Raw genomic sequence first — 27,138 nt, forward strand, 5'->3', positions numbered from 1 at the left:
TGTTGTGGAGCAGACAAAGATAGCTGTTCTGGAATCAGCCGCTAGCCAGCTGCCCGGGCTGGTGTTGTGCTGAATGATGGAAAGCCTTTAGAGAGACTTAAGAGGAGGTGGCTCATCTCTCTCAGCAGACACAGGTTTACCTCTATAGTATAAATGAGATAGACACAGGTTTAACTCTATAGTACAGACCAGATAGACACAGATTTAACTCTATAGTATAGACCAGATAGACACAGATGTAACACTATAGTACAGATCAGAGACACAGGTTTAACACTACAGTACAGACCAGATAGACACAGGTTTAACTCTGTAGTACAGACCAGATAGACACAGATTCAACTCTATAGTATAGAACAGATAGACACAGATTTAACAGACCAGATAGACACAGGTTTAACTCTATAGTATAGACCAGATAGACATAGGTTTAACTATATAGTATAGACCAGATAGACATAGGTTTAACTATATAGTATAGACCAGATAGACACAGGTTTAACTCTATAGTATAGACCAGATAGACATAGGTTTAACTATATAGTATAGACCAGAGAGACACACGTTTTACTCTATAGAGGAGAGCCTAAGGAGTGCCTGGAGTAAGGAGACAAGGAAATGGAAAGAGGTGCCTCCTGGGAGATCTATTTTCTCAAGGGACATACACATGTATCACACACTGTCATACCACAACCTGGCACCAACATTATCATACTCATACACACACGTACCCAAAACATGCACGCAAGCACGCATGCAGAGTAAACCGGACAGATGTCCACAAAAACATGATATACAGTATGTTGTTTAAATTATATATCGTTCCAAACAGAATACATCCAAACCACACTACATAAAAACACAGAAAGCCCACATTACTGCTATGGCTTGAATAGAGACAAATGATGACTTCCTGTCTTATAGTAAAAAAAAACAATTCCATTCTTTCTCTCTGCCTCTTTTCTGCCTCTCCTCCTGTAGTGTCTCATAAATGTCGTGCCCACCCACCTGTCCTCTCTCCTATGAGATGTAACATACAAAGGCCAAATTGAAAGCTAGATGGGAAATTACCCCCGGTACATTCAGGCTAATTTGCCTCTTTTTTTTACTGGGTGATGTTCATTTCTCAACAATACACAGCAGAGTCCACACTTTCCTTTTCCAATAATCCCGCTGTGATTCCAAATGACTTCTACAGCTTGATAGAATTAATTGGCTGACGTTGAGTAGCATGGGAATAGATAGAACATTAGCTATTGAAAAGGGAAAAGATTGACAAGTACGCTGTTCGCTGTTTTTCTCTGAAATAATTGAGAGGGAGGGTGAAAATAATTCTCTCTCTCGCCAGATGTTTGCTGTGCTCTCTCTCTCTCTCTTTGTTGTGAAGTGACTCACTCCTTTTCTCCGACACAGAACCTATCATTTTGACTTTTTATATGGACAGAACAGAGAGCAGCTGACCTACAGAGACACAAATAGATGGTGAGGGGTGTGGAGGGGCTGAGGGGCATGGAGAGAAATATTATTGGTCTGAGGCAGGACTTCCAGGAACAATTATCCTCAACTATTTCTGTACTTTAACCGAGAAATATCTCATCAGCATATTTGTGCATTTACTCCAACACAAACAAGGGAAAGAACATGGTTTTATTTAAACCACTAGTTTGAGGGCAATATCAAAGTCCTGAGTGCTATACAGTATCATAGGCTTTAGGAGAGACCAGGCAGCAGGAGGGGGCATGGGGAGATTTGGATGGCTGGCTACTATGCTGGGTGTGTGTCTGAGGCAGGTAGGCAGGTGAGCGCTGGTGGGCTGCTGGGGGTTGGTAGGTTGGTTGGGTCCGGGGGGCACTGCCATAGCATGGCAGAACGATGGAGCGCTCTCTATAATTGGATCTGTCAAAACTCTACCCACTGTTAATGTGCAGCCGCCGGCTGACGTGGCCGTCAACCAGACCTCAGGCTGATCGCCTGCCTGGCCCCTCTCTCTGCATGATTGATGGCTCTGTTTGTCTGTTGTTGTTTGTCTGAAGGACTCTGCATCATGGCCTCCTATCCAATTAGAGTGTACTTGGAGATTACAGTTCTCCTCTTCTGTCCAGTTCAGCTAGAGAAGGTGATCAATGTCACATTCAGTCAGAAATCGCAGTCCAGAGAAGTGTCCCTCTCTCCATCCTATATCCCTCTGTCACTCTCCATCCAAGAATCCCAAACAGATATAATATTTGATTAAAACATGATCATTTCAAACCTTACTTACATGTTATACAATAACGTGTCTCTCTATTATACATGGGAATACCTGGGGACAGATTTCCAAAATTAAAATGACATGGAGCTGATTTCCTGGTGTTTTTACAGTCTTTTATGTACAACAATGAAACAAAGAAGTAATCATTTGGCCCGTAGGCTGCCAGTTGGGGAACCCTGCAATACAGTATCATTTTAAATTAAGACTGTGTATTGGACAAACACAAAAGGTGTAGAGTGAGAAACATACAGGTAACTGCCAAAATAAAGGAACCACTTGAGTAAATGAGGGATACAAAGTATATTGAAAGCAGGTGCTTCCACACAGGTGTGGTTACTGAGTGAATTAAGTAATTAACATCCCATCATGCTTAGGGTCATGTACTATGTAAAAAGGACCAAGTTGCTCATTATTTTGGCAGCCATGGCTAGAAGAAGAGATCTCAGTGACTTTGAAAGCGGGGGTCTCAAATACAGTTGCAAAGCTACCAGTAATTTACAGCAATCTTCAGTAATTTTGGTAATTAACAGAAAATCTATGTCAATCTATCATAACTTTGGTCATTTATACTTGTATAACTTTGAAAAAATGTGTTCATATATAGTATACATTTTTATATATAGTATTGATCTATGTCCATATTGTCTATGAGTTTTTAGTGGATAGACCATATGGGTCAACAGAAAATAGCCTAATTAATGAAAATAACCTCTAATCAACAATTATTTTCAAATGACTTTGCAACTCTTCCAACTATTCACTCTTTTCACAACTGCCCCCAGTTTGATGCCAACAACAAATATATATTCACGTTGTAAAATAAATACATCTGTAAAAAAAAATGCATAAAGGATAATTCATGCTGACATTAAACACCAATGGTATACACTAAGTTAACGGTTGATATTTAGGATAATGAATAACAGCTTTGTCAATCTATTTTAAAATCCTCTTATTTAATTATTTCATTATTTCATGTATTTTACATGTGACAAGGCCACACGTAGTGCCAGAGATAATTAGACACCTGTGATAATCTGAAGTACCCAAAATGGCCAATAGATGTCTTGTAATATATTACAGAAAATCCTTGAAAGATACCAACGTTCTTGTAGTTTACTGTTAATAAACTTTGAACGTCTCCAGTAATATACCCTCCCTTTGCAAACCTAGTCATAAAGGAGCAGAGCAACTTTAAAGTGTGTGTGTGTGTGTGTGTGTGTGTGTGTGTGTGTGTGTGTGTCACCAGATCTCAACTCAATTATACATTTATGGGAGATTCTGGAGGGATTCTGGAGGGGTGCCTGAGTCTTTTCACCACTGTCTACTAAGATAACAGATGGAATTACTTTTAGATGGCCATATCATGGATCATTTAGCTATTTTAGGAACCCCTGTAGGTATAAATAAAATAGAAATGAAGAAAATGATAATACAATATTGAATTTGGTCATTGCAGCTATAGCCCATAGAAACACATTGAATAACATATTCATAAATGGCTAAATAGACAGTCACATAATGTATCATAAGTAATTAGGTTTTGAAGTGTCCTATATCTGAGAAAGCTCAGGAATGATTATATATTCCGTGTTTTTCAACCACTCCACCAATTTCTTGTAAACAAACTATAGTTTTGGCAAGTTGTTTAGGACATCTACTTCGTGCATGACACAAGTAATTTTTCCAACAATTGTTTACAGATTATTTCACTTATAATTCATTGTATCACAATTCCAGTGGGTCAGACGTTTACATACACTAAGTTGACTGTGCCTTTAAACAGCTTGGAAAATTCCAGAAAATTATGTAATGACTTTAGAAACTTCTGAGTGAACTTCTCAGTGCTTCTTTGCTTGACATTATGGGAAAATCAGCCAAGACCTCAGAAAAAAAATTGTAGACCGCCACAAGTCTGGTTCATCCTTGGGAGCAATTTCCAAACGCCTGAAGGTACCACATTCAAATCAAATCAAATCAAATTTTATTTGTCACATACACATGGTTAGCAGATGTTAATGTGAGTGTAGCGAAATGCTTGTGCTTCTAGTTCCGACAATGCAGTAATAACAAGTAATCTAACTAACAATTCCAAAACTACTGTCTTGTACACAGTGTAAGGGGATAAAGAATATGTACATAAGGATATACGTACAAACAATAGTACACAAGTATAAACACCATGGGACCACGCAGCCGTCATATCGCTCAGGAAGAAGATGTGTTCTGCCTCCTAGAGGTGAACGTACTTTGGTGCAAAAAGTGCAAATCAATCCCAGAACAACAGCAAAGGACCTTGTGACGATGCTGCAGGAAACAGGTACAAAATAATCGATATCTGTCACGCCCTGGTCTTAGTATTTTGTGTTTTGTCTTGGGGTTTTTGTAGGTATTGGGATTGTGGTATAATGGGGTTATCTAGAATAGTCTATGGCTGTCTGGAGTGGTTCTCAATCAGAGGCAATCAGAGGCAGGTGTTTATCGTTGTCTCTGATTGGGAACCATATTTAGGCAGCCATATTCTTTGAGCGTTTCATGGGTGATTGTTCCTGTCTCAGTGTTTGTTTGCACCAGATAAGGCTGTTTAGGTTTTCACGTTACATTTATTGTTTGTATTGTTCGTGTTTATCTTTTTATTAAACATGAATCGAAATAATCACGCTGCATTTTTGTCACCCTCTCCTTCATCGGAAGAAAACCGTAACAATATCCACAGTAAAATGAGTCCCATATCGACATAACCTGAAATTCCGCTCAGCAAGGAAGAATCCACTGCTTCAAAACTGCCATAAAAAAACAGACTACGGTTTGCAACTGCACATGGGGACAAAGATCGTACTTTTTGGAGAAATGTCCTCTGTTTAATGAAACAAAATTTGAACTGTATGGCCATAATGACCATCGTTATGTATGGAGGAAAAAGGGGGATGCTTGCAAGCCGAAGAACACCATCCCAACCGTGAAGCTCGGGGGTGGCAGCATCATGTTGTGGGGGTGCTTTGGTGCAGGAAGGACTGGTGCACTTCACAAAATAGATGGCATCACGAGGGAGGAAAATTACTGAAAAGTGTGTGCAAGCAAGGAGGCCTACAAACCTGACTCAATTACACCAGCTCTGTCAGGAGGAATCGGCCAAAATTCACCCAACTTATTGTGGGAAGCTTGTGGAAGGCTACCCGAAACGTTTGACCCAAGTTAAACAATTTAAAGGCAATGCTACCAAATACTAATTGAGTGTATGTAAACTTCTGACCCACTTGGCATGTGATGAACAAAATATAAGCTGAAATAAGTAATTCTCTCTTTTCACATTCTAAAAGTAAAGTGGTGATCCTAACCGACCTGAGACAGGGAATTTTTACTCAGATTAAATGTCAGGAATTTTGAGTTTAAATGTATTTGGCTAAAGTGCATGTAAACTTCCGACCTCAAATGTATATATTTTTGTACACATACTGTACTTAACCCTATTCTGTGGGGGGGGGGGCACAAAACTACTTCCATGAATTTTTTTAATTGGTACCTGGTTATCTTCAGACAAGTCCTGTGACACTTGTAGGGGTCGTAGAACAAAATGGAGAAGTTCATGAGTCTCCTCTTTCCATAGCGGGGTCATATTCGTTTTTAGGCCAAACAGAACAGATTTTTTTCGTAATGTCTCCTGTTGCTCTGCCAGATATCGCTAGCTTAATAACAGACTGATTTTCATGGGATTTTTAGATTGACATATGTTTTTTTAAGACACTTTATGTTGGTGTTTCCATTATTTTGACAGTTACCTGTATTGTAAGGAGCACTTCTGCTCTGTGGTACCGTGGTACAGCTGAGGTTCCAGAACAGACCGTGTGGTGTGTGTGAGCCACACTGCTATGTTGTGGTGTGTGTGTTTACAGCACTTCAGTGTAAATCTGCCTTGCTGTGTCATTGCAAGATCATAGGAGATGCATGACTTGAGCCAGAAGACTTTTAATGTGGAAGAAGGTGCTCTGGTCAGATGAAACCAAAATTTAACTTTTTGGCAACAATGCAAAATGTTATGTTTGGCATAAAAGCAACACAGCTGAACACACCATCCCCACTGTCAAACATGGTGGTGGCAGCATCATGGTTTGGGCTTGCTTTTCTTCAGCAGGGACAGGGAAGATGGTTAAAATTGATGGGAAGATGGATGGAGCCAAATACAGGACCATTCTGGAAGAAAACCTGATGGAGTCTGCAAAAGACCTGAGACTGTGACGGAGATTTGTCTTCCAACAAGACAATGATCCAAAACATAAAGCAAAATCTACAATGGAATGGTTCAAAAATAAACATATCCAGGTGTTAGAATGGCCAAGTCAAAGTCCAGACCTGAATCCAATCGAGAATCTGTGGAAAGAACTGAAAACTGCTGTTCACAAATGCTCTCCACCCAACCTCACTGAGCTCGAGCTGTTTTGCAAGTAGGAATGGGAAAAAATGTCAGTCTCTCGATGTGCAAAACTGATAGAGACATACCCCAAGCGACTTACAGCTGTAATCGCAGCAAAAGGTGGCGCTACAAAGTATTAACTTAAGGGGGCTGAATAATTTTGCACGCCCAATTTTTCAGTTTTTGATTTGTTAAAAAAGTTTGAAATATCCAATAAATGTCGTTCCACTTCATGATTGTGTCCCACTTGTTGTTGATTCTTCACAAAAAAATACAGTTTTATATCTTTATGTTTGAAGCCTGAAATATGGCAAAAGGTCGCAAAGTTCAAGGGGGCCGAATACTTTCGCAAGGCACTGTAAATAACTAAACCAATATGTAGTACTGAATCATTAGTAAGACTCGGGTTTTTGCAGATGCAAGGAGGTTACGACTGTTCAAAATGATGATATGATACGAGGTTATGATTAATAAGTTGACTGTTTATGGATGTGATAGGTAAAGACCTTTTAGAGTTTAATTCGGGAGATGGTAACTCTTTAAAGAACCGCTCTCGTGGTGCCCCAAATACTAAATAGTTAATTGTTACATAATTCATTTAACCTCTTAGAGCTCTAGGGGCGCTATTTCATTTTTGGATAAAAAACGTTCCCGTTTTAAGCGCGATATTTTGTCACGAAAAGATGCTCGACTATGCATATTCTTGACAGTTTTGGAAACACTCTGAAGTTTCAGAATCTGCAAAGATTTTGTCTGTAAGTGCCCCAGAACTCATTCTACAGGCGAAACCAAGATGATGCATCACCCAGGAATTAGCAGAATTTCTGAAGCTCTGTTTTCCATTCTCTCCTTATATGGCTGTGATTGCGCAAGGAATGAGCCTACACTTTCTGTCGTTCGCCCAAGGTCTTAGCAGCATTGTGACGTATTTGTAGGCATATCATTGGAAGATTGGCCATAAGAGACTACATTTTCCAGAGGTCCGCCCGGTGTCCTTTGTCTAAATTTGTGCGTAATCTTCAGGTGCGGTCATTTTCTCCTGGGATTCAGGAGAGAAAGCATGTGTCCAAGAACGATGTATCAATGAAGAGATATGTGAAAAACACCTTGAGGATTGATTCTAAACAACGTTTGCCATGTTTTCAGTCGATATTATGGAGTTAATTTGGAAAAAAGTTTGCGTTTTGAGGACTGAATTTATGGATTTTTTTTGGTAGCCAAATGTGATGTCTAAAACGGAGCTATTTCTAATACACAAGGAATCGTTTTGGAAAAACTGAGCATCTGCTATCTAACTGAGAGTATCCTCATTGAAAACATCAGAAGTTCTTCAAAGGTAAATGATTTTATTTGAAGGCTTTTATGTTTTTGTTAATGTTGCGTGCTGGATGCTAACGCTAATGCTAACGCTAAATGCTAACGCGAAATGCTAACTCTAGCTAGCTACTTTTACACAAATGATTGTTTTCCTATGGTTGAGAAGCATATTTTGAAAATCTGAGATGACAGTGTTGTTTACAAAAGGCTAAGCTTGAGAGATGGCATATTTATTTCATTTCATTTGCGATTTTCATAAATAGTTAACGTTGTGTTATGCTAATGAGCTTGCTGATAGATTTACACAATCCTGGATACAGGGTTTTTTTCATAGCTAAACGTGACGCAGAAAACGGAGCGATTTGTCCTAAACAAATAATCTTTCAGGAAAAACTGAACATTTGCTATCTGAGAGTCTCCTCATTGAAAACATCTGAAGTTCTTCAAAGGTAAATTATTTTTTTGAATGCTTTTCTGTTTTTTTGTGTAAATGTTGCCAGCTGAATGCTAATGCTAAATGCTACGTTAGCCATCAATACTGTTACACAAATGCTTGTTTTGCAATGGTTGAGAAGCATATTTTGAAAATCTGAGATGACAGTGTTGTTAACAAAAGGCTAAGCTTGAGAGATGGCATATTTATTTCATTTCATTTGCGATTTTCATGAATAGTTAACGTTGCGTTATGGTAATGAGCTTGAGTCTGTATTCACGAACCCGGATCCGGGATGGGGAGATCAGAAAGGTTAACGTTGCGTTATGGTAATGAGCTTGAGTCTGTATTCACGAACCCGGATCCGGGATGGGGAGATCAGAAAGGTTAATCGGTTAAGAATAAAACATAGTTAGTTAATGAGATACATAAGCGTCTTCAGATTAATGTTATAGTCAAGTCACGACAGACGGGTGAAATCATACCTTGAAGGCAGAACCCAGTGTGTCAGTGAGCAATGAGCTGCCGCCCACTCTCAGCTATGATGTGGGCGTGCCCCAAGGGTCAATTCTGGGGCCCCTCCTGTTCAGCCTGTACATTCATTATCTGCCTTCTGTCTTTACTGGGTCTGAAGTTCAAATGTATGCAGATGGTACAGTGTTATATGTGCATGCAAAGAGCAAACAACAAGCTAAACAAGCACTCACTAGTGTAATGGTCCAGGTTACAAAGGGGCTCAGTGACTCATGTTTGCGCCTTAATGTGAAGAAAAAAAGCAGTCTGCATGTTCTTCACAAAGAGGGCAACTGAGCCAGATGTCTATGTGTCAGGGAAGAAACTCCAGGTGGTATCTGATTTTAAGTACCTTGGCATCATACTTGATTCCAAACTCTTTTTTTAAAAAGCAGGTGAAAAAGGTAGCTAAAATAACCAAATTCAACCTAGCTAACTTCCGATTCATACAAAATTGTTTGACTACAGAGGTGGCAAAACTGTACTTCAAATCTATGATACTCCCCCAGTTAGCATACTGCTTGACTAGTTGTGCCCAAGCTTGCTGTACAACATTAAAACCCATTGAGTCTGTCTACAAACAGGCTCCCAAAGTGCTTGTTAGAAAGCCCAATAGCCATCATCACTGTTACATTCTCAGAAAGCATGAGCTCTAGAGTTGGGAAAATATTGTGCAAAACACCGACGCATGTCTTGTATTCAAGATCCTAAATGGCTTGGCTCCCCCTCCACTTAGTACTTTTGTTGAACAGAAAACCCAAACCCATGGCAGCAGATCCACAAGGTCTGCCATGAGAGGAGACTATAGTTCCCATAAGGAAAAGCACCTATTGTCAATCTGCTTTCGTATTGAGAGCTTCCCATGTCTGGAATACACTGCCATCAGACACACACAACTGTACCACCTATCGCACCTTCACAAAAAACATGAAGACATGGCTAAAAGCCAATCAGACTTGTGAACATAATCCCTAGCTGTGCATTGCCGCTTTCCATGTTATTTGTTGTCTGTAGCTTGTGAGGTGTGGAAACACTTTGTTGTTTTTATAAATGTAGTTCTGTTGCTTTTTGTGCTATTGCTCTGTCTGTGTGATACGTGTTGCTTGTCCTATGTTGCTCTGTCTGTGTGATACGTGTTGCTTGTCCTATGTTGCTCTGTCTGTGTGATACGTGTTGCTTGTCCTATGTTGCTCTGTCTGTGTGATACGTGTTGCTTGTCCTATGTTGCTCTGTCTGTGTGATACGTGTTGCTTGTCCTATGTTGCTCTGTCTGTGTGATACGTGTTGCTTGTCCTATGTTGCTCTGTCTGTGTGATACGTGTTGCTTGTCCTATGTTGCTCTGTCTGTGTGATACGTGTTGCTTGTCCTATGTTGCTCTGTCTGTGTGATACGTGTTGCTTGTCCTATGTTGCTCTGCGTGTGCTCACCGCTCATTATTTGTCTGTATTGTTATTGTTTTTAATAACCTGCCCAGGTTACTGCGGTTTAAAATTATCCGGCTGGCTAAAACCGACACTTTTACTGAAACGTTGATTGATGTGCACTGTCCTTGTAAAAATAAAAATAAACTCAAACTTCAGACAGTCCCGGATTATAAAGGGAAAACAAGTCAAGTTGAGGACGCCGACGCCTCACTCCCAGACAAACTTAACATATTCTTTGTCCGCTTCGAAGAAAACAACAGAGCCGCTGTCGTGGGCCCTTGCTGCTCATGAGGACGGCGGGCTCCCGATCTCTGTAGCTGACATGAGTAGGACTTTCAAGAGTGTTAACCCTCGCAAAGTTTCCGGCCTGGACGGCATACCAAGTGCATGCACAGACCAGCTGGCCGGAGTGTTGACAGACATATTCACCCCTCTCCCTATCCCAGTCTGTTGTCCCCACTTCCTTAAAGATTAACACCATTGTTTCAAGATGTCACCATTGTGCCTGTATCCAAGCAAGCTACGGTAAATTACTAGCGCCCTGTAGCGCTCACCTCTGTCAACATGAAGTGCTTTGAGAGGCTAGTCAAGGACCAATTCACTTCCACCTTGGCTGACACCCTAGACCCATTACAATTTGCATACTGCCCGAAAAGATCCATGGACGACGCAATCGCTGTTGCACTGCACACCGCCCTCCCACCTGGACAAGTGGAATACCTATGTGAGAATGCTGTTCTTCGAAAGTATTCAGAACTGTTGACTTTTTCCATATTTTGTTACTTTACAGCCTTATTCTAAAATGGATTAAATAAAAAAAATATTCTTCAATACCCCATAATGACAAAGCAAAAACAGGTTTTTAGAAAATTTGGAAAATCTATTACAAATAAAAAACAGAAATACCTTATTTACATATAGTAATTATTCAGAACCTTTGCCAGGAGACTCAAAATTGAGCTCAGGTGCATCTTGTTTCCATTGATCATCCTTGATGTTTCTAGAACTTGATTTGAGTCCACCTGTGGTCAATTCAATTGATTGGACATCTATATAAGGTCCCACAGTTGACAGTGCATGTCAGAGCAAAAACCAAGCCATGAGGTCGAAAGGAATTGTCCATAGAGCTCCGAGACAGGATTGTGTTGAGGCACAGATCTGAGGAAGGGTAGCAACATTTTTTTGCAAAATTGAAAGTCCACAAGAATGGAAGAAGTTTGGAACCACCAAGACTCTTCCTAGAGCTGGCCGCCTGAGCAATCGGAGGAGAAGGGCCTTGGTTAGGGAGGTGACCAAAAGCCCAATGGTCACTCTGACAGAGCTCCAAAGTTCCTCTGTGGAGATGGGATAACCTTCCAGAAGGACAACCATCTCTGCAGCACTCCACCAATCAGGCATTTAATTGTAGAGTGGCCAGACGGAAGCCACTCTTCAATAAAAGGCACATGACAGCCCGCTTGGACTTTGACAAAAGGCACCTAAAGGACTCTGACTATGAGAAACAAGAATCTCTGGTCTGATGAAACCAAGACTGAACTCTTTGGCCTGAATGCCAAGCTTCACGTCTGGAGGAAACCTGGCACCATCCCTACGGTAAAGCACGGCGGTGGCAGCATCATGATGTGGGGATGTTTTCAGTGGTAGGGACTGGGAGGCTAGTCAGGATTGAGGGAAATATGAACGGAGCAAAGTACAGAGAGATCCTTGATGAAAATCTGCTCCAGAGCACTCGGGAACTCAGACTGGGGCGACAATGACCCTAAGCACACTGCAAAGACAACGCAGGAGTGGCCCAGCCAGAGCCCGGACTTTAACCCGATTGAACATCTCTGGAGAGACTTGAATATAGCTGTGCAGCGATGTTTCCCATCCGACCTGACAGAGCTTGAGAGGATCTGCAGAGAAGAATGGGAGAAACTCCACATATATAGGCGTGCCAAGCTTGTAGCATCATACCCAAGAAGACTAAGACTGTAATCGCTGCCAAAGGTGCTTCAACAAAGTACTGAGTAAAGGGTCTGAATACTTATGTAAATGTGATATCAGTTTTTTATATATAAAAACCTGTTTTTGCTTTGTCATTATGGGGTATAGTGTGTCTAGATTGATGAGGGAAAAAAACAACTGAATCCATTTTAGAGTAAGGCTGTAACAAAATGTGGAAAAAGTCAAGTGGTCTGAATACTTTCCGAATACACTGTATATAGAGAGATTAATCACTGGACACTTCCCATTTCTCTTATACTGTTTTTCACACTGTGTATTCATATACTGTATTCTTCACATAGCTCATTCTAATATTTCTACTACTGTACATTGTATTTTTGTTATACTGTTTATACACACTGCATATTTATTTATATACTGGATTCTTGACATAGCTCACTGTAATACATCTACTGCTGTACATATTATTCTTAGTATATATTTTTGGTGTATATACACATAGATTGCATTTGGATTACTGGTACAGCGTTATTTGGGTAGGTAATTGGATTCGTTCAGACATGACTTATTTCTTGCGTCTAGTTTGTTCTTTGTTTGTTTACTTGTTTGTCATTTTACTGCACTGTGAAGGGCTAGTAATACATGCATTTTACTGCACTGTGAAGTGCTAGTAATACATGCATTTTACTGCACTGTGAAGTGCTAGTAATACATGCATTTTACTGCACTGTGAGGTGATAGTAATACATGCATTTTACTGCACTGTGAGGTGATAGTAATACATGCATTTTACTGCACTGTGAAGTGCTAGTAATACATGCATTTTACTGCACTGTGAGGTGATAGTAATACATGCATTTTACTGCACTGTGAGGTGATAGTAATACATGCATTTTACTGCATTGTGAAGTGCTAGTAATACATGCATTTTACTGCACTGTGAGGTGATAGTAATACATGCATTTTACTGCACTGTGAGGTGATAGTAATACATGCATTTTACTGCACTGTGAAGTGATAGTAATACATGCATTTCACTGCACTGTGAAGTGATAGTAATACATGCATTTCACTGCACTGTGAGGTGATAGTAATACATGCATTTCACTGCACTGTGAGGTGATAGTAATACATGCATTTCACTGCACTGTGAAGTGATAGTAATACATGCATTTCACTGCACTGTGAGGTGATAGTAATACATGCATTTCACTGCACTGTGAAGTGATAGTAATACATGCATTTCACTGCACTGTGAGGTGATAGTAATACATGCATTTCACTGCACTGTGAAGTGATAGTAATACATGCATTTCACTGCACTGTGAGGTGATAGTAATACATGCATTTCACTGCACTGTGAAGTGATAGTAATACATGCATTTCACTGCACTGTGAAGTGATAGTAATACATGCATTTCACTGCACTGTGAGGTGATAGTAATACATGCATTTCACTGCACTGTGAAGTGATAGTAATACATGCATTTCACTGCACTGTGAGGTGATAGTAATACATGCATTTCACTGCACTGTGAAGTGATAGTAATACATGCATTTCACTGCACTGTGAAGTGATAGTAATACATGCATTTCACTGCACTGTGAGGTGATAGTAATACATGCATTTCACTGCACTGTGAAGTGATAGTAATACATGCATTTCACTGCACTGTGAAGTGATAGTAATACATGCATTTCACTGCACTGTGAAGTGATAGTAATACATGCATTTTACTGGACTGTGAGGTGATAGTAATACATGCATTTTACTGCACTGTGAGGTGATAGTAATACATGCATTTCACTGCACTGTGAGGTGATAGTAATACATGCATTTTACTGCACTGTGAGGTGATAGTAATACATGCATTTTACTGCACTGTGAGGTGATAGTAATACATGCATTTCACTGCACTGTGAGGTGATAGTAATACATGCATTTCACTGCACTGTGAGGTGATAGTAATACATGCATTTTACTGCACTGTGAAGTGCTAGTAATACACGCATTTTACTGCACTGTGAAGTGCTAGTAATACACGCATTTTACTGCACTGTGAAGTGCTAGTAATACACGCATTTTACTGCACTGTGAGGTGATAGTAATACATGCATTTTACTGCACTGTGAGGTGATAGTAATACATGCATTTCACTGCACTATGAGGTGATAGTAATACATGCATTTTACTGCACTGTGAGGTGATAGTAATACATGCATTTTACTGCACTGTGAGGTGATAGTAATACATGCATTTTACTGCACTGTGAAGTGATAGTAATACATGCATTTCACTGCACTGTGAGGTGATAGTAATACATGCATTTTACTGCACTGTGAAGTGCTAGTAATACATGCATTTTACTGCACTGTGAAGTGATAGTAATACATGCATTTTACTGCACTGTGAGGTGATAGTAATACATGCATTTTACTGCACTGTGAAGTGATAGTAATACATGCATTTCACTGCACTGTGAAGTGATAGTAATAAATGCATTTTACTCCACTGTGAGGTGATAGTAATACATGCATTTTACTGCACTGTGAAGTGATAGTAATACATGCATTTTACTGCACTGTGAGGTGATAGTAATAAATGCATTTTACTGCACTGTGAGGTGATAGTAATACATGCATTTTACTGCACTGTGAAGTGCTAGTAATAAATGCATTTTACTGCACTGTGAGGTGATCGTAATACATGCATTTTACTGCACTGTGAAGTGCTAGTAATACATGCATTTCACTGCACCCGCTGTACCATCTGCTAAACTGTGCACACAACCAATAAACGTTGATTACATTTTGATTTGATATTATTTTCTCACCCTCCTACCAATAGTTGCTGAATAATGTCTCTCTCTGCAGTCTGCAATGACCTTGGCTTAGTGCCTCTCCTCTCTCCCTCCATGTGTTCCGTCTGTCTAACAGATTCTAGAAGAGTTTCACAGTGTTGGTGCAGCTACTACTACTCTCCAACATTGTAATTTCTAAGACATTTGTCAGGACAGCCGTGGTCTAGCCATGCTCTAGTTTTGTCTCCACTTTCTCTGCATGTTATTTTGGATCTCTGCATTGAAATAGACTTAGTAGGCGATGTCCGTGTGCCCTTGTCTCTTTAGTTTGCTGGTCCATGAGAGGGAGGGACATATTTGTGTAAGCCCTACTACCCTCAGTGCTAACCTCAGGCCTGGCCTCCTTTCCTAGCCCTAAACCCAGGCAGTGCTCAGTAGTTCATCAACCATTCTCACATATTCCCCCCTCCACAGCCTTGTCCTGAACAACACTGACACACAAGCATGCACATGTAGCAGAGTAAGAAAATACCCTCATTGAGTTTTATGACTTCAACCCACATTTTTTTCACACTCACAAATGCACACACTAGCACATGCAAACAGTATAAAGCTATGAAAAAAAATAAGCTAAACTATACATTTATTCTTCACACCAAGCTCATTTTCTGGTGCGCTTGATAGATGGTGGACATTATTTCTGGACTATAGATGAATAGCTTTCTCCAGTAATCCTCATCATGTCTGAATAAGTGATTGCCTGGACAGATTAAATGGAGAGATTAAAACTAGAGGAACTGTTTTCTGGGGGGAAAGGAAGAGTAAGAGAAAATCATTTCTGTCCATGCCAACACGATCACACATATGACATTCAACACGCATCACTTCCTACACAGATACACATGTACCAGTGCCCACTGAAAGATGACTGGGTTCAATATCAATATAAGTCTCCTGCACCTGCACTAAAACAAATATTTATCTGGTTCTATGGGCAATACCTTATACTAAGTTAAGGTATTGCACATACAGCCTAGTGGGCCTATAACTTTTTATTGTATTTTTTTCACAAACATATCATTATCTGGCTAATTATGGGGGACTCAAGGGAAAAACAATGTCCTGTGTGGGAGCCTCCAGCAAATAAATGGGCCTTTCTGTATAAGAAATGCTAGGGCCGATTGTTTTGTCCCAGTCTGCCCCTGGGGTAACTTGTAAAGGGTTTATAAACAGTTGACTATCAGTTAATATGTTGTTTATAAATTAGTCAGAGCATTCAAGTCATGCTATACTCCTATCCTCATTCTGCTCTCGATCAAACAGTGACAGGAACACAGTGGGGTGTGATGAAGGCGACGCTCCGATTAAAGTTCCTAATCTCACAGGCAGCCCATCCAGTCTCCGAGGAAGAAAAAATAAGTGAGTAAGAGACAAAAGCACAGACACTCTCAGAGTGGCACTGAGAGAAGACAAGCTTCCCTTTTATCAGGGCCATAATACAGCATGAAGTAGCCTTTAAAATGAGTTAACTCCTGGCTCTGAAGTGAGGTCACGGCTAGCAGACCACTGACTCCAGCCCACACTGCATTTTAGAGAGCTCTGTTTGGTTCAAAGGAAACAGAAGTCAACAAAGATGTTCTTCTTGATGTACTGGTTTATAATCATTTTCATGTTCCCTCCACAAAAAGAAGCACCTAATAAATTGAGTTACTGTGTTTTCAAGTATGCTTTCTCCTCATACAGACGATGAGAGACATGATTATGACCTTTGAAATATCCACTGAGCCCTCAACTCAACTCTGAGCTTTGAGTGAATTCACAAGACAACAACAACAGACAGTGTTTTGTCATTCTGAGTGTGATGGCGTGCAACACTGATCTGTTAGACTTCTCTGATGGAGGTCAAACGGTGCTATAGATCTAAAAGAGCCTCCAACACACACACACACACACACACACACACACACACACACACACACACACACACACACACACACACACACACACACACACACACACACACACACACACACACACACACACACACACACACACACACACACACACACACACACACACACACACACACACACACACACACACACGTGTCAATGCTTGGAACTAAACTCATACATCCATGTTCATACATACTGCCCATGTCATCGCCTGTCTCAGTGTAGAAACATGTGGTGGCGTTAAAACTAATTGTAACTGGATCCACTGCAGTGGCAGGAGAAGAAGGGTAATGATGACCGTCACCTGGTTCTCTGCTGGGAAGGGAGGGGGACTGAGTGAAGGGTACAGCAGCACCAGTTGACTCATTGGCAGGCAGCAGAGCACAAACACTCAGCCTGGCTGGGCAGCTGGCTGCAACACAACATATCTCAGGGGAGACCATGTCCTGGTGACTGGCAGTATGTGTCTGTGTGTGTGTTAAAGTGAGTGTGTGCACGTGTCTCTAAGAGCCTGTCTGTAAGTGCCTGTGTGTGGAAAACATTGAGTGTGCCAAGTGTGTATGTGTTTGTACAGCATGTGAGAGTGAGTGTATGTGTGTATGGACGTGTGAGACAGAGGAGAGGCCAGACACAGCAGGCTTTTCACTGTGCGTAAAAACAAAACAGCATGTAGAGGTAATTCACACACAACACATACGTAACAGGGGAGACATCTTACAGAGAGCCAAGCTGATGTTATAAAAAGACAAGCTAAAGTATAATAGGAACCATTTAAATGTTGACACAAAGTGCTGTTTCTTTTCCAGTAATCCCTGCTGTGCTCATTTCCCCACCTCTCTACCAGACATCCTCTCCCTGCTTCTTCCTCTAACCTGTCATACTGTCCCTCTATTGTTCATTCAACATACTACAGTCCAAGCTCTAAACCCCCTGCCCACCCAGTTCGGACAAATAACGTACCATTACATTCACCATGTGTTAGGAGGGGATGTATTTTGTTTGTGGCATGCATTACAACATCCGGTAACATGGTGTTCTTAGTCCTCTAGACCCTGAAAATCAACGAAGTGAGCTGCCTTGGCCAATCCTTCACCTAGAGAGAGAGAGAGAGAAAAGGGAATATTCCATGATGTTCAAGGCCTGTCCGTATCATTCTTTCTCCATGTAGCTATTCTGAATTCACTTCCAGGTCATCTCTCACATTGGAGTGGCTTGAACATTGAAAGTGTCAGGCAGTTATCATTAGTATAAACTGTGTGGAAGTGGCGTGTCGCTGTCACTCAAGTCAATGTCTGCACTTATCTGATCAACTCCTTCACACAATCACAGACTGCCATCAGACGGCTTTTGCATCATAAATAGTTGCTCAACAACCTTGCTTTCATTTCAGACAAGGAGTTGATTGCAATTAACGTGCACTGAATTAGCATCAGCCAAGTAGTCAGCTATGATTACAGAGCCCAGGCCTGATTAAGCTAAATCACATCAGCTATGATTACAGAGCCCAGGCCTGATTAAGCCAAATCACATCAGCTATTCTCCTGTCTGGTCTGGTCTGGTCTGGTCTGGTCTGGTCTGGTCTGTCTGTCTGTCTGTAGCGGATAACCCCCTATGAAAACAGAATGGGCACTGGTTTGCAGGCTTTTCTGGCTAAATCATCTCCTATAATTCCTAGTTGTCATAAAACATGTCCTAGAGAGACAGTGCTCAAAAAGCTCATACTCTGTTGATCTTTTTGAAGAGATTAGTAATCATGTGACACGGTGAAGGTGCTCCTCAACATGCAACCCAACTCCAGCGAGATGTACATATTGTGGAGTTGAGAAACCAAGCTTACCCCAATGAAGTCTTTTTTTTTTTAAACAGTCAATTGTTTCCAGAAAATAAACGGAACAAAAAAAGGCCATTCAAAACACACAGATTTAATCTTGTAATTAGGTGGATAAATCTTTCATTTAGAAGTTGCTAAACACTAACACGTTTTTTCAAGAATGGAGATGAGGACCAAAGAAAGCTTTGAACTGGAAATAAATCTTGCCTTTCATGATTGACAATCTCTCCCCACACTAAACTAAATATCTCTCCCCACACTAAACTAAATATCTCTCCCAACACTAAACTAAACACTTAAACAACACAATGTAACTCCAAGTCAATCACACTTCTGTGAAATCAAACTGTCCACTTAGGAAGCAACACTGATTGACAATACATTTCACATGATGTTGTGCAAATGGAATAGACAACAGGTGGAAATTATTGGCATTTAGCAAGACACCCCCAATAAAGAAGTGGTTCTGCAGGTGGCGACCACAGGCCACTTCTCAGTTCCTATGCTTCCTGGCTGATGTTTTGGTCACTTTTGAATGCTGGCGGTGCTTTCACTCTAGTGGTAGCATGAGACGGAGTCTACAACCCGCACAAGTGGCTCAGGTAGTGCAGCTCATCCAGGATGGCACATCAATGCGAGCTGTGGCAAGAAGGTTTGCTGTGTCTGTCAGCGTAGTGTCCAGAGCATGGACGCGCTACCAGGAGACAGGCCAGTACATCAGGAGATGTGGAGGAGGCCGTAGGAGGGCAACAACCCAGCAGCAGGACCGCTACCTCCGCCTTTGTGCAAGGAGGAGCAGGAGGAGCACTGCCAGAGCCCTGCAAAATGACCTCCAGCAGGCCACAAATGTGCATGTGTCTGCTCAAACGGTTCAGAAACAGACTCCATGAGGGTGGTATGAGGGCCCGACGTCCACAGGTGGGGGTTGTGCTTACAGCCCAACACCGTGCAGGACGTTTGGCATTTGCCAGGGAACACCAAGATTGGCAAATTCGCCACTGGCGCCCTGTGCTGTTCACAGATGAAGGCAGGTTCACACTGAGCACGTGACAGACGTGACAGAGTCTGGAGACGCCGTGGAGAACGTTCTGCTGCCTGCAACATCCTCCAGCATGACCGGTTTGGCGATGGGTCAGTCATGGTGTGGGGTGGCATTTCTTTGGGGGGCCTCCATGTGCTCGCCAGAGGAAGCCTGACTGCCATTAGGTACCGAGATGAGATCCTCAGACCCCTTGTGAGACGATATGCTGGTGCGGTTGGCCCTGGGTTCCTCCTAATGCAAGACAATGCTAGACCTCATGTGACTGGAGTGTGTCAGCAGTTCCTGCAAGAGGAAGGCATTGATGCTATGGACTGGCCCGCCCGTTCCCCAGACCTGAATCCAATTGAGCACATCTGGGACATCATGTCTTGCTCCATCCACCAATGCCACGTTGCACCACAGACTGTCGAGGAGTTGGCGGATGCTTTAGTCCAGGTCTGGGAGCAGATCCCTCAGGAGACCATCCGCCACCTCATCAGGAGCATGCCCAGGCGTTGTAGGGAGGTCATACAGGCACGTGGAGGCCACACACACTACTGAGCCTCATTTTGACTTGTTTTAAGGACATTACATCAAAGTTGGATCAGCCTGTAGTGTGGTTTTCCACTTTAATTTTGAGTGTCACTCCAAATCCAGACCTCCATGGGTTGATAAATTTGATTTCCATTGATACTTTTTGTGTGATTTTGTTGTCAGGACTTTCAACTATGTAAAGAAAAAAGTATTTAATAATAATATTTCATTCATTCAGATCTAGGATGTGTTATTTTAGTGTTCCCTTTATTTTTTTGAGCAATGTATATCTCCCACACTAAACTAAATATATCTCCCCACACTAAATTAAATATCTCTCCCCACACTAAACTAAATATCTCTCCCAATACTAAACTAAATATCTCTCCCCACACTAAACTAAATCTCTCCCCACACTAAACTAAATATCTCTCCCCACACTAAACTAAATATCTCTCCCCATACTAAACTAAATATCTCTCACCACACTAAACTAAATATATCTCCCCACACTAAACTAAATATCTCTCCCCACACTAAACTAAATATCTCTCCCCACACTAAACTAAATATATCCCCCCGCACTAAACTAAATATCTCTCCCCACACTAAACTAAATCTCTCCCCACACTAAACTAAATATCTCTCCCCACACTAAACTAAATATCTCTCCCCATACTAAACTAAATATCTCTCCCCACACTAAACTAAATATCTCTGCCCATACTAAACTAAAGGGCAGGGATTAGGGAAGGAGGGAATCTAAAACCATGAGCTCCCTCTACTGCAGGTATGGAAGTAGACATTGGAAGGCTAAGACCGCCATCTTGTGGAAGAGTGTATGAAGACAGGAATGAAGATGAGATCTATATACTTCTATTATCTAGTAGTTATCTATTATTCTTTTATTTTTCATTCAAAACATTCAATATATACATGTTCAGAAAAAATTATATACAGTAGATCATTTCATTCATTTTAGGCAAGAAAGTGTACACCCTTGTGAACACACAATAAAATAGTATACCTGTGGAATATATTGAAATATCAATTTGAAAACGTTTCATTCATGATCAAGTAGCATCAAGTATCAAAGAGTATCAGGCGAAAGGTATACGTTTCAGGTTCAATCTAAAACAAAGACAGTACAGATTCATGACAAAATGTGGACCATGCTGATATTACTTTGCTAAAAAATAGAAAAACAGATCATTTGAGTTCATCTTAGAACAGGGGTGCTAAGTTCACATGTTTCTGCGTGCTTGGCTGCGATGGAGCAGAAGAAACCCAGGATAGAGAGAGGGAGGGAAAGAGAGGGAGAGAGGACCTTGGGCATAAACAAAGCTGACGAGCTAATTCTAACCCTGACCATTGGGTAACATGCTTTAGCACACTGCTGCGTCACACTGCCTATAGCAGTGTGGAGGCCTGGCCACACATGATTTAACAGGGCCAACCATACCCAAGGCACTGCATCTCTCCCCCTGTCATAGGACTATGACACACTTCAGGATCATGCATAAGTAACACAAAAGCAGTCTAGACTAAGCAACACAGACTGACAGACAGAGAGAGGAAGGAAGAGAAGATTAGTGGAAAGGTGAAAACAGTACGAGGTGGAAACACCATGAAAACCCCAGTTACAGTCCTTCCTCCAGTGTAATAGCGTATCAATCCAACATGTTAGGGAATTTGTTATGACAGTACGTGCTGAAGTTAAACTCCTCCACTGTAAACTCAACGTTCTTCCACTTCTTGGCTAATTTTCTTCCCTCCGGAGTCTCCATGGCAAAGTTCTCGATGGCCAGAATGGGCAGCAGGGCAATATTCTTATATATCATTTCCATTCCCCATTGCTGTTCAGATATAAATGTATAAACAAATAAACTGATGTAGATTTCCATTTATAAGCATATTAAAAGACAGTAGAATAATCCTAGTACCATAAGATAAACGGAATGGCTGCTGATCCAACTTTTCCTGGACCTTTCTTCCCGGGGACTAAAGGTTTCCGAAGTTCCTGTGCATGTGCAGGATTCTGTACTTACGTACAGTCTCTGTTCTAATCGTATAGAACAGGCTACTCTGGCGAAAGGTGCTCGTTTAATAAAGGGAGATCAAAGCTGAATCAATGTCAGCAAGATCACATAATGATAGTATTGTTCATAACAGAACTGAATATACACTGAGTGTACAAAACATTAGGAACACCTTCATAATATTGTGTTGCACCCCCTTTTGCCCTGAGAACAGCCTCAATTTGTTGGGGCATGAACTCTACAAGGTGTCGAAAGGGTTCCACAGGGATGCTGGCCCATGTTGACTCCAATGCTTCCCACAGTTATATGAAGTTGGCTGGATGTCCTTTGGGTGGTGGACCATTCTTGATACACACAGGAAACTGTTGAGCGTGAAAAACCCAGCAGCATTGCAGTTCTTTACACACACAAACCGGTGCGCCTGGCACCTAGTACCATACCTCCTTCAAAGGCACTTACATCTTTTGTCTTGCCCATTCACCTTTGAATGGCACACACTCAAGGCTTAAAAATCATTATTTAACCTTTCTCCTCCCTTTCATCTACACTGATTGAAGTGGATTTAATGAGTGACATCAATAAGGGATTGTAACTTTCACCTGAATTCACCCGGTCAGTCGATGTGACGGAAAGAGCAGGTGTTCATAATGTTTTGTATACTTAGTGTAATAGCATAGCATAACGTTACTGTAAGACAACAAACACCACCTCAGGTTTTACGATGATTGTGTAAATGGCTGCATTTTTCACTCATGTGGGCCACAACTCAACAGCGCGCGCCACTAGGCAAAATATATGCCTACGGATCCGCAGCCTCGGCCTAAAATAAAAAGCTAGAGATTAAAGGTCAACCTCACCCTGCCACAGGCAGCACAGCTGATCACACGGCCTGGCTCCCAGTCCTCGAAAGTCTTCAGCGCGGGCTGCCCGCCGGTCTTATAGTACCTCCTGAAAACAAACACACATGCACAGGTTACCTCCTCACACACACTGATGCAGAACCACTTCAAATATGTGTTCTTTTTGCCTTACAATGTGGACCAATAAGTCTTGTGACAGTATCAGGACAGACATTAGAGAAGCACAACTTACTCAAAGTCAGGATTGATGTTGACATGGTGTGCGTTTTCAATGACTTTAATGTCATGGCCTAAGGCCACGGGCAGAAAACAGCCTCGACACGAGAGCTGAACCGTAGCAGCATTGAAACGACTCCTCTTCTTGAGCTTCAACTGCTCTGCCAACTGTCTTGTCAACAACGCTTCTGTCTGGAGATCAGTGATCTAATAGGGGAGGCAGAGAGAGAAGAAATCAAGTGAAAACAAGATTAGATCATGAGGAACGGGCGTGCTCAACTCAAAAGTTTATAGTAACAAAAATAATTTGGGTGCCGAGTTCAAACGGCATATACTGGAAAAAAAGGAAAGTGAGTGAGTGTAGGTCTGTCCTTTTTCCCCAAAGTGATTAGAGACATGCAGGGGTAGAACATAGAGAAAGATACCAGCCTCACCACCATGAGGAATCGCCTTACCTTCATTTGGAAGTCCCTGGGCTCCATCCTCTGCACTTCGCCGATGGCCCTGCCAGTCAAGTCCTCCAGACATTCATTGAGGAGTTCCCGACGCACCTCCCGCCCCCCCGCCTGGGCCACCACAGAGTAAACGCTGTCACTCGCCCGAGCCCGGCCACTGGCCTGCTGTTGTGCAATCTCATTGGTCAGCAGCCCATAGCGCACCACCAGGTTGCATTCTGGGATGTCCAGGCCCTCCTCGGCTACGCTGGTGGAGATCAGGAGGTTGAGGGAGCCCAGGCGGAAGTTGCGGATTGTGTCCTTCTGCTCATTCTACAAGCGCAACCACAGAAACACACAAACAGAGCTCAGTTGTTGGTATAACACAGGTCTTGGCACTTTCCAACCCACCTTTCTATTCCTCCACAAGTTTCATGTCAAGTTACCTGGGTCATGTAATTGATGCCATTGCCAGCGCCAGTCAGAATGGCTGCTCTGATACCAGCACGCTGCAGTGCTGGGTTGTTGGACACCCAGTCATACAAGCAGCAGATGCTTTTACGGGTCTTGGAGAACAAGATCCCTCTGGAGTGCCCACCCTGGACAAACTGCTCCAGCAGGGTGTTCTGAAGCTTCCCCATTTTAGGGTTTTCAAACCGGGCATCGCCTGACAGTTTCCTCAGCTCCACCTCGTTTTCTGTTGAGGAACAGAACACTGACTTTCAATGTTCAGAAGTTGAACTTCCTATATATATACCCTTAATATTCCAGAGAATCACACGCATACAGTTTGGGATTGTAGGTTCTCACCCTGGTAGAGTCCAAGCAGGAAGAAGTCGGTTCCATCCATGGCGGTGGAGCTCTTGGTACTATAGTAGGACTCAAGGACCCTAAAGGCATCCACCATGCGCACAGTGTCATTGATGAGCAGGGCGTCGTTGTACTGACGCAGGTGGAGAGCACACTGGGCCAGCAGTCTGTTCCTGTCTGTCACACCTACACCAGGAAACACACATCCAAAATAGGTTTTAATACAGTATTCAAATCTCTGGTATTGACTGAGGAAGTTTCCTTGTGTGATTTGCTGCATGAAAATACTTCCTATGCTTAGGTTCTATAATGTGGTATTAATTCATACTGAGAGGATGATTTACCCTTCTTCTCCAGAATCACCACGTCTGCCTCGTACTCCTGCGTGCCAAACTCCCTGACAGGAAACTCAGGCCCTAAGGCCATGAAGTCATGGATAAACTGCATCATGAACTTCAGGTGATCCCCAAATGGGTCCTGAGACAAAACAACAGGAGTTTGTTGAATTTGAATTCAAACCAATACAGCTCTCAAGTTCAAAGGCTCTATGTTTACAGAACAGCATTTAACTCACCTGAGGTCTTCTGTCAACGATGTCAAACCTTTTCCTGGGTCTGGGGACCTTTTTCTTCAGCTCAGGGGCGTATACTTTGGACGACACAATCACTGAGTCCAGGTTGGCACAAATCTGAAGGCCATAAATAATGAAATGAGCTAAATGTAAAGGGTAAATGTAAAGGGTTAGATGAGGGACATTATTCATTTTTTTTACTCAGGAAGAAAGTTGGGGCTGAATAAATAGCATGTAAAGACCACCGGAGAGAGAGAAACTGACCTGCAGCACATGCTCCACAGCTCCTTTGATGCTCTTGGCTCCCCCTGTCCCAGGAGAGGCAGTGAGGCCCAGGATCTGCGGCAGCCGCCTCTCCCCCTTCAGCTTCTGTGCCACGTAGCGCGCCATGATCTTATTGTAGACACCCTCCTTATGGGTGTGGTGGCACTCATCAATGATCAGCAGAGTGAACTCTATGGTTGGGAGAAAGGAACACAATGGTATTGTGAACTTAATGGAATCTAATGGTTTTACTGTATACTAGTTCAACATATGGTTTAAAGGTAAGATATGGACCAGTTTTTTAAGTGTGTTAGCTTAGGTTCCAGCGCTTTACTGTGTCAGGTGTAGATAGTCTTTATCATGACGTGTCTGTCAATTGGGATTGATACCAAGGGCTACTGGTGCACAGTGGAACAAAGCCTGGGAGCCATCTTACAACAGCCTAACTTCTAAATAATCAGTAACAAGTAGTGTGTACTACACACACCTCACAGCAATACCGTGATTCAATATGTGGAAGGCAGCAGAGTAGCCACTCACGTGAGAGCTCGACATGTTTTCCCTCCTCCTGGTTGGTCAGGGCATTCTCCAGTATCTGTGCTGTACAGATGACCAGGTCAGAGTTCTTGACCTCGCAGCCAAAGAAGTCCTTCTGGTCACAGTCCCCACTGATAGACACCAGGCTATAGTCACTACCCAGGTAGGGATTGAACTCGTTGTTGTAGTGTTGGTCGACCAAATGAACCTGGAAAACATCATGTCAACAACAGTTAGCCATGGTTTCCCCGGGAATAGTGGAACCTATATTTTCTGGTTTTGTATGGAATTTAACAACAGGCCTATACTAAAATGTCAGACTACCTAGATACAATTACAAAGATGGGTCAGTTACCTGGCCAGTTACTCTGAAACATCTGCTAAATAGGCCCAACGCTCTAGTAACCCCTCCCTACCTACCTTGTTGACCAGCACAGCCACCTTAGCTCCGGGGTTATTCTCCAGATGTTTTTTGGCCACATACACAGCAGCCCGCGTCTTTCCTCCTCCGGTGGGCAGCCAGATGATGATGTTCTCCCCCCGTAGAGCCCGTTGAACCACTTCCTCCTGGTACTCATACAGCCCAAAGTCTGCCATCCTACTGGTCTGTTGGTCCACACACAGCTCCTTGTCCTTAGAAATAAAAACGCTCATTAGACTAAAGGCAGTGCACCACAAGGATATTTTAAAACTCAAATGCAATACACACTGCAAATGTTCCTACAGTACGACAACTTACTACTACTACCATTTGTGGCAGTCAGCTATAGATGAAGTCAAGCCATATTCAAACTCAGCTCACCAAGTGTTTCTGAAGCAGCTCTTTGTTTTGGATCAGCAGCAGACAATGTCCATGGTCCGTTGTGACCAGGTTCTGAGTACAGAGGGGTTTTCACTGATAAAGATCCACCCCCCGGTGACACCCAAACAGAAAAACGAAACCAAAAGCACTTCCTTCTCTTGTGAAG

At 42.1% G+C, this 27,138-nt stretch overlaps 1 protein-coding gene across 4 annotated transcripts in view; it reads right to left on the bottom strand.

The window, feature by feature from the left end:
- dhx58 (DEXH (Asp-Glu-X-His) box polypeptide 58) overlaps nucleotides 1-27,122 on the bottom strand; it is a 27,485-nt gene extending 363 nt beyond the window's left edge. The window contains exons 1-12 of one of the 4 annotated variants that reach the window (XM_036938249.1): nucleotides 26,973-27,122; nucleotides 26,591-26,803; nucleotides 26,174-26,378; nucleotides 25,634-25,824; nucleotides 25,373-25,486; nucleotides 25,143-25,275; nucleotides 24,799-24,984; nucleotides 24,435-24,685; nucleotides 24,010-24,321; nucleotides 23,571-23,761; nucleotides 23,336-23,426; nucleotides 1-142 (exon numbers count right to left, since the gene is read on the bottom strand). The exon at nucleotides 1-142 is cut by the window's left edge and continues 363 nt beyond it. In XM_036938249.1, coding sequence (XP_036794144.1) covers nucleotides 137-142; nucleotides 23,336-23,426; nucleotides 23,571-23,761; nucleotides 24,010-24,321; nucleotides 24,435-24,685; nucleotides 24,799-24,984; nucleotides 25,143-25,275; nucleotides 25,373-25,486; nucleotides 25,634-25,824; nucleotides 26,174-26,378; nucleotides 26,591-26,767 — 1,857 coding nt within the window. In that variant the 5' untranslated portion in view covers nucleotides 26,768-26,803; nucleotides 26,973-27,122 and the 3' untranslated portion in view covers nucleotides 1-136. Of the gene's footprint in view, nucleotides 143-18,028; nucleotides 18,147-21,313; nucleotides 22,296-23,335; nucleotides 23,427-23,570; nucleotides 23,762-24,009; nucleotides 24,322-24,434; nucleotides 24,686-24,798; nucleotides 24,985-25,142; nucleotides 25,276-25,372; nucleotides 25,487-25,633; nucleotides 25,825-26,173; nucleotides 26,379-26,590; nucleotides 26,804-26,972 lie in introns of those variants that run through there. The other 3 variants (XM_021624832.2, XM_021624830.2, XM_021624831.2) reach the window with 3 other exon arrangements.
- Between the last annotated feature and the right edge of the window lie 16 nt (nucleotides 27,123-27,138).

Source organism: Oncorhynchus mykiss, chromosome 12 (assembly GCF_013265735.2).
Source record: "Oncorhynchus mykiss isolate Arlee chromosome 12, USDA_OmykA_1.1, whole genome shotgun sequence".
Taxonomy (NCBI): Eukaryota; Metazoa; Chordata; class Actinopteri; order Salmoniformes; family Salmonidae; genus Oncorhynchus; species Oncorhynchus mykiss.